General features: G+C 36.6%; 1 protein-coding gene across 40 annotated transcripts in view; it reads right to left on the bottom strand.

Moving 5' to 3' along the window:
* The window catches only part of LOC121300760 (RNA binding protein fox-1 homolog 1), a 580,013-nt gene that overhangs the window by 39,231 nt on the left and 526,585 nt on the right, over positions 1 to 14,197 (bottom strand). For 38 of the 40 annotated variants that reach the window (XR_005947563.1, XR_005947564.1, XM_041229558.1 and 35 more), the window contains one exon: positions 719 to 862. Coding sequence is in view for 38 of the 40 variants with exons in the window: in XM_041229558.1 (XP_041085492.1) it covers positions 719 to 862 (144 nt within the window). In the remaining 2 variants the exon portion in view is untranslated. The remainder of the gene's footprint in view (positions 1 to 718; positions 863 to 14,197) is intronic. The other 2 variants (XM_041229575.1, XM_041229555.1) reach the window with 1 other exon arrangement.

The following is a 14,197-nucleotide window of genomic DNA, read 5'->3' as shown; positions in this document are numbered from 1 at the left end:
AATTGGGATTATGGCAAGACAGCATCTTCAAGCATTGCAGCTGACAATCATGCACACATACATTGTCTATTGTCCTTGTTGTAAACTGACACTACTGGGATAAATGAAACATTAAACAAAGCATACATATAATTATGTGATAAACTTTCATCAATTTGTATTGTGCTACCTAAGCCTTAAATTGCTTTCACGAAAGACAGGCTTTTCTCAGTAGACACCTGGTGACCAACGCAAAACACCTTGCTTATAAAAGCAATATACTGCAGTATGCTATAGCAGTTATGTAACATTAGTTTAAAATGTTAGTTTATTTTTACATTACATTGTAGTCAATGAGACAGTCCCCCTATGGTATCAAAAAGAGAAAAATAATTAGCAATTTAGGGATTATAGTATATGTTCACTTGTTTTCTTATAAATAAACACTGAACAAACTGGAGTAAACCATTAAAATATGACCTAGTGTTTTTTTTTTTTTTTTTTTTTTATTTGTTTTTTTAATACAGCAGTACTATTGCTGCTGTGAGGGTACAATAAACTCTCTTTCACTTTAAATTAGAGTTGAGCACTACAGTACTAAATATTTTAAACTGTTTCTTTTTTTTTTTTTGTACAGTGGAACCTATTCCTTGTTCTCATTTGTGTTACTATTTAAAATACACTATGGTTTAAAAAGGGTTGAAGATCTTTAAATAGCTGCCGGTGGGACAGTACTTACACCAAACATTTGCCTGAGGTCTGGATCTCTGAATCTGAAAGGGATATTTGAAACATGGAGCCGCTTCGGCTGTGTCTTGTTTTCTGAGTTTTCGGAGGACTGCGTCTGTTGTTGGCCTTCAGTCTGTGCTGCATCATCTGTCTGCTGAAGAGAAGAAGGAAAGTGAGAGGAATATAAGTGAGGCATCTCCATTGGCTGCCTTCAATGTTAATCTTTCCCGTACTTTCTGGCTGCCTCAGTTGTAAGGTTCACAGAGGTCAGTGTTGTGAGAGAAACAGCACACTCCCGCTGCCTTACTGAGTCCTCTGTTGTAACTTGGCATCTGTACCAATGATTGCATCTATGTTTAAATCCTGTTAAAATTACTTTTTTTTTTTTTTTTTAACTCAACTGAAACACCACATTCCTTTTGGAGTGTGTTTTCTGTTTGCACACAGGTTTAAAGTTGGATGGGTTCATACCAAAGCAGCTGAACTGACCTTGAGACAGTTTTTAAAAGAAGAGCAACCAAATAAATCCATTAACTGATCCTGAACGGAAAACACATCTGTGCAGAGCATTGAAGCATAGAGCATGTTTATTTTTCATTCACTGAGAAATTATATACTTTAGGACTGTAAGGGGATGCCACAACTGTGATACAAGCAGGTGATACAAAGAGTCACACGTTTGCCATTCCGAACTTGTATACGGTGTGAAACTGCGTAGGTAATCTTTGCTCTGCATGCTTGCAAATGGCAAATTTACCATAACAAACAGATAAGGAGGTGGTTGTGTGCATTTTCCATTATGAATGGCTGCCATGTATGAGCTATTTTCTCCACTTTTTTCTTTTCTTTTAGTAAAGCCAAGTCTCTATGGTTATACAGTATATACTCTGTAACACTTTAGTTTAGGTATCCGTTATAAGTGATTATAATCAATCTATAAAAATGTTATGAATTATGCTATTAACAATTAGAATAAGATTAGAAATAAAGACTAGTAGTGTACACTTTTGCCATTTTTTTATTGTTGCTATTGTTTATAATTACATATAACGGCTATAGTCTGTCTGTCTGTCATTTGCTTGCCTTTCTATGACAGTCTGTCTGTCTTTATATGTCTAGTTACCAATTGTATGGGGGTGCTTTGTTTTTGCAATACAGTTATAATCCACTTTTGCCATCTCCCTCCCGGATTGTAATTTTTATCTCTTACGATCTGTTTAATGCTGCCTGTACAAACAGCTGAGGACGCCCACTGTAGGGTTAAGGATCGAAAATACTGACCTGTCAAACATTTTTAGACAGAACTTAATAGGTAGCAAAATCGAATTAGCCTCATTATGTTTTGTCAAAGATGTTTATCTTTAGCAAACTGAGTGCTAATTCTGTGTTACACATATTTTATTTATGAAGCAGTGTAAATATACTCTGGGTCAATGGAGTAACTAGGTACAGAGAGGTATTATATGTGGTCGTTATGTTTGAGTCTGACTACCTAATAAGGATCCATTCATAATGCTGAAAAATTTCTTTGTCTCTCGAAAGTGCCCTTAATCTATCATGTAAGAGAAACATATATGCTTAAGGCACCCCACCAGTGTTTCATGCTTGTTTCATGCAGCCCACTTGTGATTAATAGGTTGTTTGTTTGGTTTACAATTATTTGTGTTCACAATTTTCTAAACACTGTACACAATTGTTTCACCAGCCTGGATTAGCACTCTTATTGGACTACCCACATTTAGGTAGAGAAGTCCAGATTTGTGAACCCAGCTGTAAATATACTGTTCTTACACACAAATGTAAACCTGCATACTACTATAGGCAAGGGGGTAGTCTTTGCTGACTTTGCCTATGAAACAAAGGCAGTAGTACTCTACAACATTACACATATTGTTACACAATAGCTTGAAAATAATTGCTGTGCATGTCGGTGATAGTTAACTGAACACATGTATGATATTAGTTTTTTTTTGTTGTTATGTTAATTAAATTTTAACGTGACTTGTTTCATATGGGATGTAGCACAACAGCAGGAATTAGACATTTAAATAACCCTAATCATGCATTTTTATGGTTATGATTAAAGCACGTGAGATTATTAATAGCATTACGTCAATGGGGCTGAAAATGTAATTTATCATATTTAGCCAAATAACACTTTTGAGAAAGCACCGTGGGTGTTTTTGATAACAGTGGATAGTAGTTAATTAATCAAGCTGAAGTTAGTGACTTATATAATAGGAGCCCATGGGTAGAGTGCTCCCGATCTCTTTCGCAGTCACTCTTTTACTTCAGAGTTTCTCAAGCAAAACTGACTGCTCACTCTCTAATTATTATTCAGGCATAGCCCTGCTGTTTGTTTTCACATTCTGTACAAAGCCTTTTAAAGAAACGGCCATAGTCGTTCAAAGCCATAACATTAAGGAGCTTGCGCATTAATTAATCTGCAGTACTCTTCTGCGTCTTGTAATCTGTAATGCAGTGCGCCTTTACATTCTTTATTATGCAAGTTTACTGAGACAGTTAAGGCTGTCTGGTTTGCTTCTTTCTATAGAAAACTAAACACACAGTAAAGTGCATTCACACATTACATAATAAAGAGGATGGCAGACATATAGGCAGAAATAATTATAATGGTTGAAGGTGCTGTATAAAAGGTATAACGAATGCAAATTAAAAACCTAAATAAATGCTTTCACTGTGTAAATGAAGCATGATTGTATTATGTGATTCTCTAGTTCAAATAAGATTATTTAATATTGTCCATGCACCTTATTGTAATTCTATTGCTCTACACATGTATCTGTCAATTACAAGAGCTGAGCAGTGGCATTTAGGGGGAATCAATGAATTGACCATTCTGCAGACATGGCTTAGTTATCAGTCATGCTAATAATGGATTGGTATTGATTCATTAACCCCTTAACTAAGTAGTTGGGGACCACCCGTTTTATTGATCATTTCAAGGAGAAAAAAAATAAATTAAAAGGTTTCACTTTAAAAAAAAGTAATTTCAGTTATTAAATATACAGTGTACTGTAATCCCTAATATACTGTTTAGTACATTAGTAATCAGCTATATGTGGATGATATGTATCTGGCAGATGACACGACTATAGCACTGAGAGATACATTTTTTGTGTGCGTTGTGATTTAGCCTTGACAACAGGGTTAATACTTCAAAAGTGTGCCATGGGTTTATTAATGTCCATAGAGTAAACAGGACCTTGTTTGACATGCCAGTGTGTTTATTTATTAACAAGTCCGGATACTAAACATCAAGACTACAGGGCTTCTCTGTACAGGAGCATGTCTCCTAGAAGTTAAGTTACAGCAGGACTTACACTTTTAAATCTTTAAAAGAGTGTTCTACATCAGCTCATTGACGAGGACATTCTAAAAGTACTGCAAGAACTAGGAACAGCCTAACCTGCTATGCATTTCATAAACAATAATGAGCAACAATTTTCCATCTGGTGAGTTCTTTTTTTTCTGAAATAACCAATTGACAAGCTCCCAAAGTTACCAATGATGATGATGATGATAGGATTACATTTCCACAACCCTATTGATTGTCGCCTTTCTCTTTCATATTTGTAATTATGATATCAGTTCACTTCTTATCAGTTTACTTCATCAAAAGGTTAGCTCTGCAAAAGTCTAACATGCATTGTATACAGTTTACTACTCTTAAGAGTTGTATTAAAACAATCATAGTGCACTAATATTACATTTAATTTAGCCTTACAAGGACTACTCTAGGTCATAGCTATTCCCTACACGTTCTGCAATAAACAGCCTTTTTGACTAATGGCTTATTTAAATGCACGCTGCAAATGACCAGAATTCAGGAAGAAATATTCAACAAATGGGCTAGTCTAGTAAAGGGTATTGCTAACAATGATATTTATTAGCAAAGATTGCTCCAAAATCCACAACACATTTCCGCATGACGTTTCTAATTTTGAAATACATCCACCAAATGTTTAGCCGAATCTCGTACACACACTGTGGCAGTGTTTTCTTGTACAGTTGTTTCTGTCAGTCAGGTTACTGTTAAAGTCCTTTGTAAATCATTTGAGTTTTGGTCTTTGTTGAAAGTGAGTAACCAGATTACATTAATCACACATGTTATTGTGGAGATGTGTTTGGCACCCTCATAATAACCCAGGAATTAGTCACACACAGCCTTGTGTTATCTGGTGGTCCTACAGTAGATCAGCACTGACAGGGGTTTACTGTGCCTCCCATAATCATATGAACCACTGTCAATGATTGGCAGTCTAAAATAAATAAATAAAATAAAAGGGTTCAGTGGAATAAATAAACCTGGAGTGCGGGAACAGGGATTCTGAATGGCCTTGGCATCCTTGTATTGGATGATCGTTTAAGATAAGGCAAGGTTCTGCCACATTGGTAGGCAGCGTGAGGAAGGAAGGCTTATAATAGGTTGATAAACCTACTCTGAGGGTAGATAGAGAGCCTTTATTGTAAATGTTATCAATCCTCCCACTTTAATATCCTGCAGCCAGACATACAATTGGTGGTGAGGGAACTGTGATAGGGTAGTGTCACTGCCAGGATGTTATCGGCAGGGAAAGAGACTCAGAACACAGACAGCAGCACTTATTTACAGTAACACAACACAAACGCTAAGCATAACACATTAAAAACAAACGGCACAAGAGCCAAAACAAAAGGTTCTACAAAAACTCACTGACATAAATACACCACAGCGCAAACCTCCACCTTTATCACCAGCATTCATTCTAAATAATCCTTTTCATACACCTGTGCTGGAGCCGAATTCAATCAATAATCATTTATTCAATTCATGGCACATTCCCACGTGTTTTGTCAGAGAGGATTTAACCCCCTCCCTGCCAACCCAATATTCATCACACCAACACCAACACACACACACACACACACATTTGAACCCCTTCACCCTGCCACAGGAACCTATACAAAAAATCCTGTTTTATACCTGTGCTTCAAAAGGACAACCATTCACCACCAATTCGCAATGGTGCCAAGGGCTTTCAGGAAGAATCAGATGTTTGCTAAACGCAGACGTTTAAAAACATTCTCATACACAAAGACAGATTTTATGTCACAGTATGTGTAATTTTAAATGAGTACATTTGGATTATCCTGACACTATACAATACCTGTGGCTGAGTATAGATGTTGAATTTAGGTGAAGGTGAAGTTTATACTGGTATTGAGGAAGGCACTATGTGTGAGGCACTACAACTTTAAGAAAATAATTCCTTTTTTAAAATAACACAGTGACTAACCAAATAAGTAGCACAATGTAAAGCAAATTATATATATTATATGAAGTGTGTAAACCACAGAGAATAATAGCATGTTTTTGTTTCCTGTATAGCACTATTGCTGTCTGTCAGTTAAAAAAATCTTTTTTAGTCTAGTGCTCAATTCTTGCACTCACACATCCCTGCAGAGTGAAGTGTGTATTATTATATATATATATATATATATATATATATATATATATATATATATATATATATATATATAATATAATATAATAATACACACTTCACTCTGCAGGGATGTGTGAGTGCAAGAATTGAGCACTAGACTAAAAAAGATTTCCTCTTAGAAATGCATTAAAGTGTTTTAATATGTTTGAGCAAACCCGTGGTTAGCAGATAACTAAGTGTACTTTGGAAAGCTCAGGTGCTCTCCACTTCCACGCCAATCACACTATCACTCCCGAGAAAGCCTGAGATTGTCTTCCTGGCATTATTTGATTAAGTTGACAATATTATGTGAATGATGGTTGTGCACCCACTGTGGTGTTCTTTTGACTAAATTGATGTGTGCAAAGAACACCATCTCTCCGTGTCTCTCCGTGTCTCTCTCTCGCTCTCTCAGCTTGAATAGTGCCCTTGATTTAACCACTAATGTTGGAAGCCAAGTGAATTTGCAGCCAACTACAGTCAGGCTTCTTCCAATCTGTACAGAAGAGAGCGCTGGGTTACACAAACCTGTGTAATTCAATACTCACCTTTAAAAAAAAGAAAAGCATTGACAATATTCTAACAGTGATCTGTAATGTACCTGGGTGATTTGATTTGCAAAGCCTTTTAACCCATCTATTCCTAAACATCTCTATATGCTCTTGACAAATGCATGGTACAAGTTTTATTATATTCACACCTACACCCACACTCACCCACTTTACTATTTATGCATGACTGACAACCAGAAACTTGCTGTGCCTCTGTGCTAGGTTTGGAATCTGGCCCTTTAGTGAGTGCTATCTGCCACAGAGGGTCTGAGAAGCAGGCACTCTTCATTGTTTGTGTTCCAGGTAATTGGGCAACGAAAAAAGAGTGGTGTGCCTGTGACCTCATGTGAGTCCCAAGCTATTTTTAAACATGGAAATGTTCCTGAATTTGCACCAGTCACATTTTCACAATGAAACATTATCAATGGTCCTTCTCTCTGAAATGCGTTTAAATCGTTACTGCTGAATTGTGGTACAAAACCACTTACTTCCTGTGCTGTAGCTCATACTCCAATGGTCTAGCTGAAATGAGACCATGTGACTTGCTACACAAGAAGTGATTAGATACCAGGGACAAATAATTATATTTTTTCTGCAGTGTTGTACTTGAGAAATCTTAAATTACAGCAATACAGTAAGCCTTGCCCATATATGCAGGCAATTGATGGCATTATCTAGCTTTTGAAGGAACTTTAGTCTGTTAGTGGTCTTCAGCTATTTATATACAGACAAGTGTATGCAAATGTGATGCGTGACTGACATGCCAAAAAAACTAAAAGTAACTGGAAGGCAAAAAGTTAACTGATAGTGTATGACGCATTGCTGGCGAGTTATTATTTTACTTAGGTTTGTACAATATTGTCATAAAACTTTAACAAAAGATAGCTAAATTGGACTGTGCAGCTGTATCAGTAATTAAGTAAGTACTATGTGGTTTTACAAACCTGTCAGATAAATGCAATACATAATTGTTTATTGTAGTTTCAAGACATAAAATGACCACGAAAAAATGCCACCTTTCATCTGATGCAACCGATTATGCACAAAGGTTGTTTTCTCTGTTATATAAACTACTCAGAAAGAAAAAAATACACACACACACACACACACACACACACACACACACGCACAAACACACACACGCGCGCACAGATTCTTAAGGTAAGAAAAAACAGCTTGTGAAAACAGAACTGACAGGATAGACACATGACATCATGCTCTGTTTTCCTGTAGCCTAAGGGTTCTAACAGAATTCGAATGTCTTGCAGATGTATAACTGAGATTTCCTTAGTGCTCATCCATATACACAGCAAGACCACCCACCTGTTACACTATAATTCGCATTGGTTAACTTCTTTGAAACTGCTTCATGTGAACAACATTTGTTCTTTGCAGCTTCAAAGCTGCGCTTAGTTATAATTAAATCATATCTAACAATGTTCAAAAGGTAGGAAGAGTCGGTCTCTGAAATAACTGAGCTCACTTCATATTCTGTTCACAGGCTCAGAATAATAGATCAATTCATTGATTAGCATCCGTTACTAGTCCTCTTTGTTTGCACTCTGATCAATAGGCACCACTAAACACAAAGAGCAGAGTACATCTGGTGCTATCTTTCCTGAACTCCCTGTTTGTTTAACCCTAGCTACTGACATGGTCCAGCTGGACCTAAATTATTATTTTTCAGGGAATTTTTTATCAAAGGAGATTTCTGATCCTTTTGCTTTAATTTAACGTTTGCGGGCAAACCACAGCTACTGTCACTCTACATGTCATTATCGGACTAATTCAGTGATAGGGTTATATCAAACAGAAATTTGTAATTTATTAAAAGTTACTTTGCTTATAAAGGAAAACATGCCCGCTCATACAAACAAAAAAAGAAAAACAAAGGCAATAAAATGAAAGGAAGAAATAGTGATTGAAGCTGAAAGGCAACTGTACTTTAATGGAATCTGGACAAAGATTATCCCAGCAATCCTAATCAATTCCACACTTACTGTGGACACTGCAATTATCAGTGTTTACCACTCATTATCTCACGCTGTGTTCTAAAATACAAATAGTGAAATGACTGCTATTGGCTCCCTGTGCACATAAACATGAGCATTGGAGTGAAAGCAGTGGCGAGTGCTTCCATGTGGCAGGAGTGTGCCAGGCACACATCCTTATGAGCAACACCAAACCTATCAAACTGGATTTATTTTTCATATGCTGGTTATCATGGATTTCATTTTTCCAAATGTAGCACATTTTTTTTTTGTGTTGGATAGCTACAAAAGGTTAGCGTGAGGGTTTTAGAATCACTGCAAATACACATAATTTCCCCCACCCCTCTATTTTAGCTTGTATTGAATTAATGTTAATGTAAATAACAGTATTGGGACAGAAAACATAAAGCAGAACAACTGGGTGGAACATTTGCTCTTCATTTTTTCCCAAATTTTCCATCAATAATCTTTGGTACAGTATGTATTTAGAGATGGGATGATGTTGTTCACTGTTCATATATGATAAAAAAAGGAAAGGAGGGGACTCTGGTTTTTAAACACTCCTGATTAGCAGCTTTGGTTGGAAAACCAACCGTATATTTGGATGAGGATAGTGAGATCCAGTGGAGTAAAACCAAGAATGCTTTCCTTACTAGTGCTACTATAGGGGCAGTATTCCCGTTCGCTGCATATTTTTGATTTCCGAGGTGAGTACTCCCCCTGCCCCCCAATGAAAAGTGACACTATTTAAACCTGAATTGTTATGTTGGCTTCATTATTTTAGGCTGCAGCTGCACAAATACACTTGTACCTTTAAAAACACTGTGTATTTACTGTGGACATGCATCCATGAGACCATCGCTTGTGGTTAGAGATAAATGATGGGAAACATTATACCTCGCCTGCACACTCATTAACTGGCCTATAAGCTATATTTTTCAATGTTATTTACAGTTGAAAACTGACACACCCACAGGCAATGCACTGTGTGTGCTGTGGCTAGCAACCCTGGCTCTGTGTCACATCTTTGCTAGCTTTTTTTTTCTGTTGCTTTTTTAAACTATATATCTAAGCTATACTTTTCAAGGGCTGTGTTGTATGTTGGGTCTTTTTGTCGCCCTTAAGAGAAAATGACACCTAGTGTTATACGGTTTCTGCTCAAAAAAAGTGATAATGAATAGCTCTCCAGCTCAATCGTAACAATTTAAAAAGGGGCACATTTGTAATTGTTAATTGTTGACACAGTGATAACTAGCCACTATCAAAGAGCAGGAGCTGGAGGCAGCATACTGTTGGTAGTGCACGCTCTGTCTGTCGGATTGAAATATGAATTCAGCCACAAACATTTAAATATTCCACATTCTGGTCAGTGTTAGTTCACGGGGGTGATGGAGGCAGGAAATGACTGTTGCTGTATATATTTTTCACCACATGGACATCAGGAAAAGTCCCGGGTGGGCACCGTTTGCTGAACAATTTGCATCGACTCCAGATTGTCCTCAAGTCGCAGAGATTGCTAAACTCAATGTGGATCAGAGGGGTTTTATTTATTGAATGACATGTAATGTATTTCTCCAGCAAAAGACAACACATAGGAAATGATACAACATATTAATATTGACCAAAAAATTAAAAAAGAGAAAGAAATATAATACCACTGCCAGAGAACTACAGGGGATCCAGGATTAGAACATCTTTATAAAAACATAAATAAATAAATAACAAACAAAAACTATCTAACAATAAACAGTGATCTACAACTTTTCCTCTTTCAGAGGCCAAGTACCATTATAGTGCAAGTGGCCAATTAAAAACAGATGCTTGTGACAGCTGCACTTGAAGACTTTAAAGGTTAAAGCACACGTTTCCAAACAGGAGACACAAAGCACTTGCTTTTATGTCAATGGTGATGTACACTTGCCATTGGAAAACCCTGCTGTTTCCTACTACATCTAGACCTTTCATTGGGACATTTAATAGCCATTCAGTTATTTTGTTGTCCATCGATATGTATTACAAAAAAGAAGTATAATTCATAGCCATGTACTGTCTATGAACAAACCATTTATGACAAAGTTTTATGTATTGTTATTAAGAGCACAGAGGTTCAAAATATCACTGTTTTTAAACTTAGTTATTAATTTGAACTGAAATATGAACAGATTATGCTAGAACTGTATGTGGCCTATACTGTTTACTTGAGGCTTGGTAAAGGTTGACTCTGTCTTTATCTGTGATCTTAGTTTCAACCCCATCGATGAAGCTCCTGTACTGCGCTCAGCTGTGCAACATAATAACGCCTCTCAACGACTCAAAGCCCTCTCCATAAAGAAAGCCAGGGCTCCTGTGATCTGAGGGAAGAGCCTGTGAAGTGGCTTCAATATACTACATGGGAAGTGCATTTGGAGTTGAACGGTGTTGACACAACCCACTGCTGAGTGGTGCTTGAAAAAGATTGGTTCCATGCTGAGACTGAACAGTCAGCTTAGGTTAATAGGGACAATGAAAGGTGGCAATGCAGTGAAATGCTTCATTCGGCCTCTTAAAGATTCTTGGTCAGTAAAAAGGAGAGAGCTTTTAATCTTTTTGTAACTAAAGAAATATGACAATAGTCTTGGATGAATGGGACTATTATATTTACATTGATAAAGCCAACAGCCAAAACGTGCTTCTACCTCAGAATTGTTGATAGAGTTCTAAAGCTAACTACCCTGACAAGTATTTTGTATACCTACTATGGAAAAATTGACATCATACATATTTATATAGTAAAATATGGGTGGGGGTGGGGAATCACATTTCCGCTACTGTAAGCAGGTTATTTCAACCAGGCATTGACAGTAGCATACATTATAAATCCGCTAGTTTCACGCTGTACATAAAGCAGGTTCTTTTCCCTATATTAATTAGCTTATATACTTTATTAGTGAAAGTTCCATTTCTATTGATTGGTTGTCCGGTTTCGCCAGTATTGAATGCAGTTTTCTTATCGTCACGTGGTCGCAATGTAAACCAGCTGCTGTAATTCTCTCAAAGGAAGAACGCTTTTTAAAAAGCTTGCTGCAAATAAAATACATAATACATGATAGCGGACTCATTAGTTAGTAAGCCTTTCACTTTACAGACAGCATCACTCTTGCCAATTACACTGCAAGGAGACACTTTATCATTATGATATAGCAGGTTGGTGGCAGTCCCTCAGTCTTTCACACTACATTAACCTTTTGTACCTAAGTATTTATGACCTCATCAGTATGTATTTATCAAACTGAAAGCTTCTACACAACAGAACAGCAGCAGGAGGGGCACTGTGGTGTAATTTAATTTAGGCTTTCATCTGATCTTTTATTGAAGGGTGGTGTTGCTTTTTATGTATATATTTTGGTGACTCTGCTGGCTTTTAAATGTTACGGGGTACCATTAGCTTTCACCTGCACACCCCCCCAGATAAATAAATGAATAAATATGACTGTAATGAAGTGCAGGTTAAAACCACGGTAGCCCCTTTTAAAGCTATATTTTTTTCCACAGTTTGCCATGATGAACCTGTTGTGAGTGTTACGTAAATCAATGCAATACACGGTTACTTTCAGAGCCAGGAAAATATTACATAAATATTAATGCTAAATCCACCACTGCATTTGTGCATCGTTTTTAAAGATCCTCACAGATCTCCCAATAAAATACTTCATCTCTATCAATCGTCCTGGACAGACATATGGAATTTATTAGCCAGAAGATTCAATAAGTTGCTGAAAACTGTCAGGTAATCCATAGTATTAAAAACAATAATACAAAAACAAACAAGAAAGATACTGTGCTTATCTCTTGCAGTCAGTGGGGTCTATTCAGCCAACAATTTAGATTTGCGTTTTACCAAACCTGTCATATTTCTTAATTTCAATACCAAAAATACACTAAGGAGACACACAAGCTATAAGAATTACCATTGTTTAGATCTCTCGAATAAACTCCAGGTGGATTATGATAAGGAAAGTTCTACAAAATAACACCAGTGCATATTCACTAATGAGCCCATACTGTTTTCTTCCTGCACACATTTCTTGCATAACCTTCCAGTGGAGAACCAGACTAATATGTAATTATGGTTATTCCTTCTGTGCTGTGCTAATTATTTAAGGCACAGGCAATACACGAGGGATTCATACATCATGTGATGTGCTGGTCACATGAAAAACTAAACAATGTGTCGGTGGTTGAGCTAGGGTGGAAACCCAATATGTGCCGGCTCTTCATCCTGTGTGTTAAACGTTACACCACCGTGCCTTCTTGGAAAAAATCAGTCAAAATTGACATGAGCTTCCTAAGCTGTTTTTTTTGTTTTTTTATTGCTTGTATTCTTTTTGAGTCAATATTGTTTCATGAAACAGATGCCTGGTGTAAAAGCAGCCACCATATTGGGCTACGTGGCTTACATAATTGTACAATTTCACAAGAGTTCAAGATTCTCACTGGCACAGGAGAACGGAGCTTCCAGCATTATAGTTGATCAGTTCAAACTTTACTTGTGGGAGGTAGGGATGGGAACGAACTGGGATAAGCAAGGCTTTTTGTCTCTGGGAGAAGGGTTTGAACCGTTAAGGAAAAAAGTAACAAGGAAGTGCAAAACTTTTGTGTTTAACTTTTATTATTGATTTAATTTTACTTTACCATTTTTCTAAAGTATATACTTGTTTGTGCTCAAAGTAAAAGGGTCAGAAAGAAGACAATTGGAAAGCGGTTTATATGAAATGCTAAAGAAGTGAAGCACTACCAGTATATTTGTTTTGCCTTTAGTGTGGATTATTCATAATTGAGGACTATGGTTTAACGTTTGGATCAGACCCACCAAGGAATAAAATAAATTTGCTTTAAATTAGTGGATGTACTTTATATTCTGTGTGCAGGTTTCTACAGGAAGAGTCTTTGATTTAATCAAAAAGCAAACTTAAATCAACACTTTCACCCAAAAAGTTTTTTTTTTTTTTTTTAATTGCCTGTTGGTTTAAAGAGGTTTTAGACAGGTGACTTTTCTTGTTGATAGATGCTTCTTTTTAGGTCATGAAACTCTAAGCGTAAATATTATGAGGAAACATTGAAACGGACCATTCTGAACTGTTCTTTTAAGTTAAATGTGCATCTGTTGTAAAGTAAGCTGGTTTTTAAATATTGTACAGAAACATGTAAGCCCAACTGATCCAAAACATCTTTTCAGATTTAATTAAATGCTTTATCAGTTATTAGTTTATCTGAATATGCTTAGCAACAATACATCACAGCATGTTGACCAATATTATGGTACTCAAAGCATTAGGTCATATGTATTCACATTTTAGCTACTAAATTTGATTGCCAGCTCAATTTGTTGCATGGCTTCACACTGCACAGCAGAGTGGCACTGTATAACAGGCCCAAGAACTATTTTTTATTTGTATATTTTTATCTGGCAAGAGAGGAA

This window comes from Polyodon spathula, chromosome 26 (genome assembly GCF_017654505.1).
Source record: "Polyodon spathula isolate WHYD16114869_AA chromosome 26, ASM1765450v1, whole genome shotgun sequence".
Taxonomy (NCBI): Eukaryota; Metazoa; Chordata; class Actinopteri; order Acipenseriformes; family Polyodontidae; genus Polyodon; species Polyodon spathula.
The sequence above is the reverse complement of the archived record's forward strand: the minus strand, read 5'-3'. Positions and strand labels throughout refer to the sequence as shown.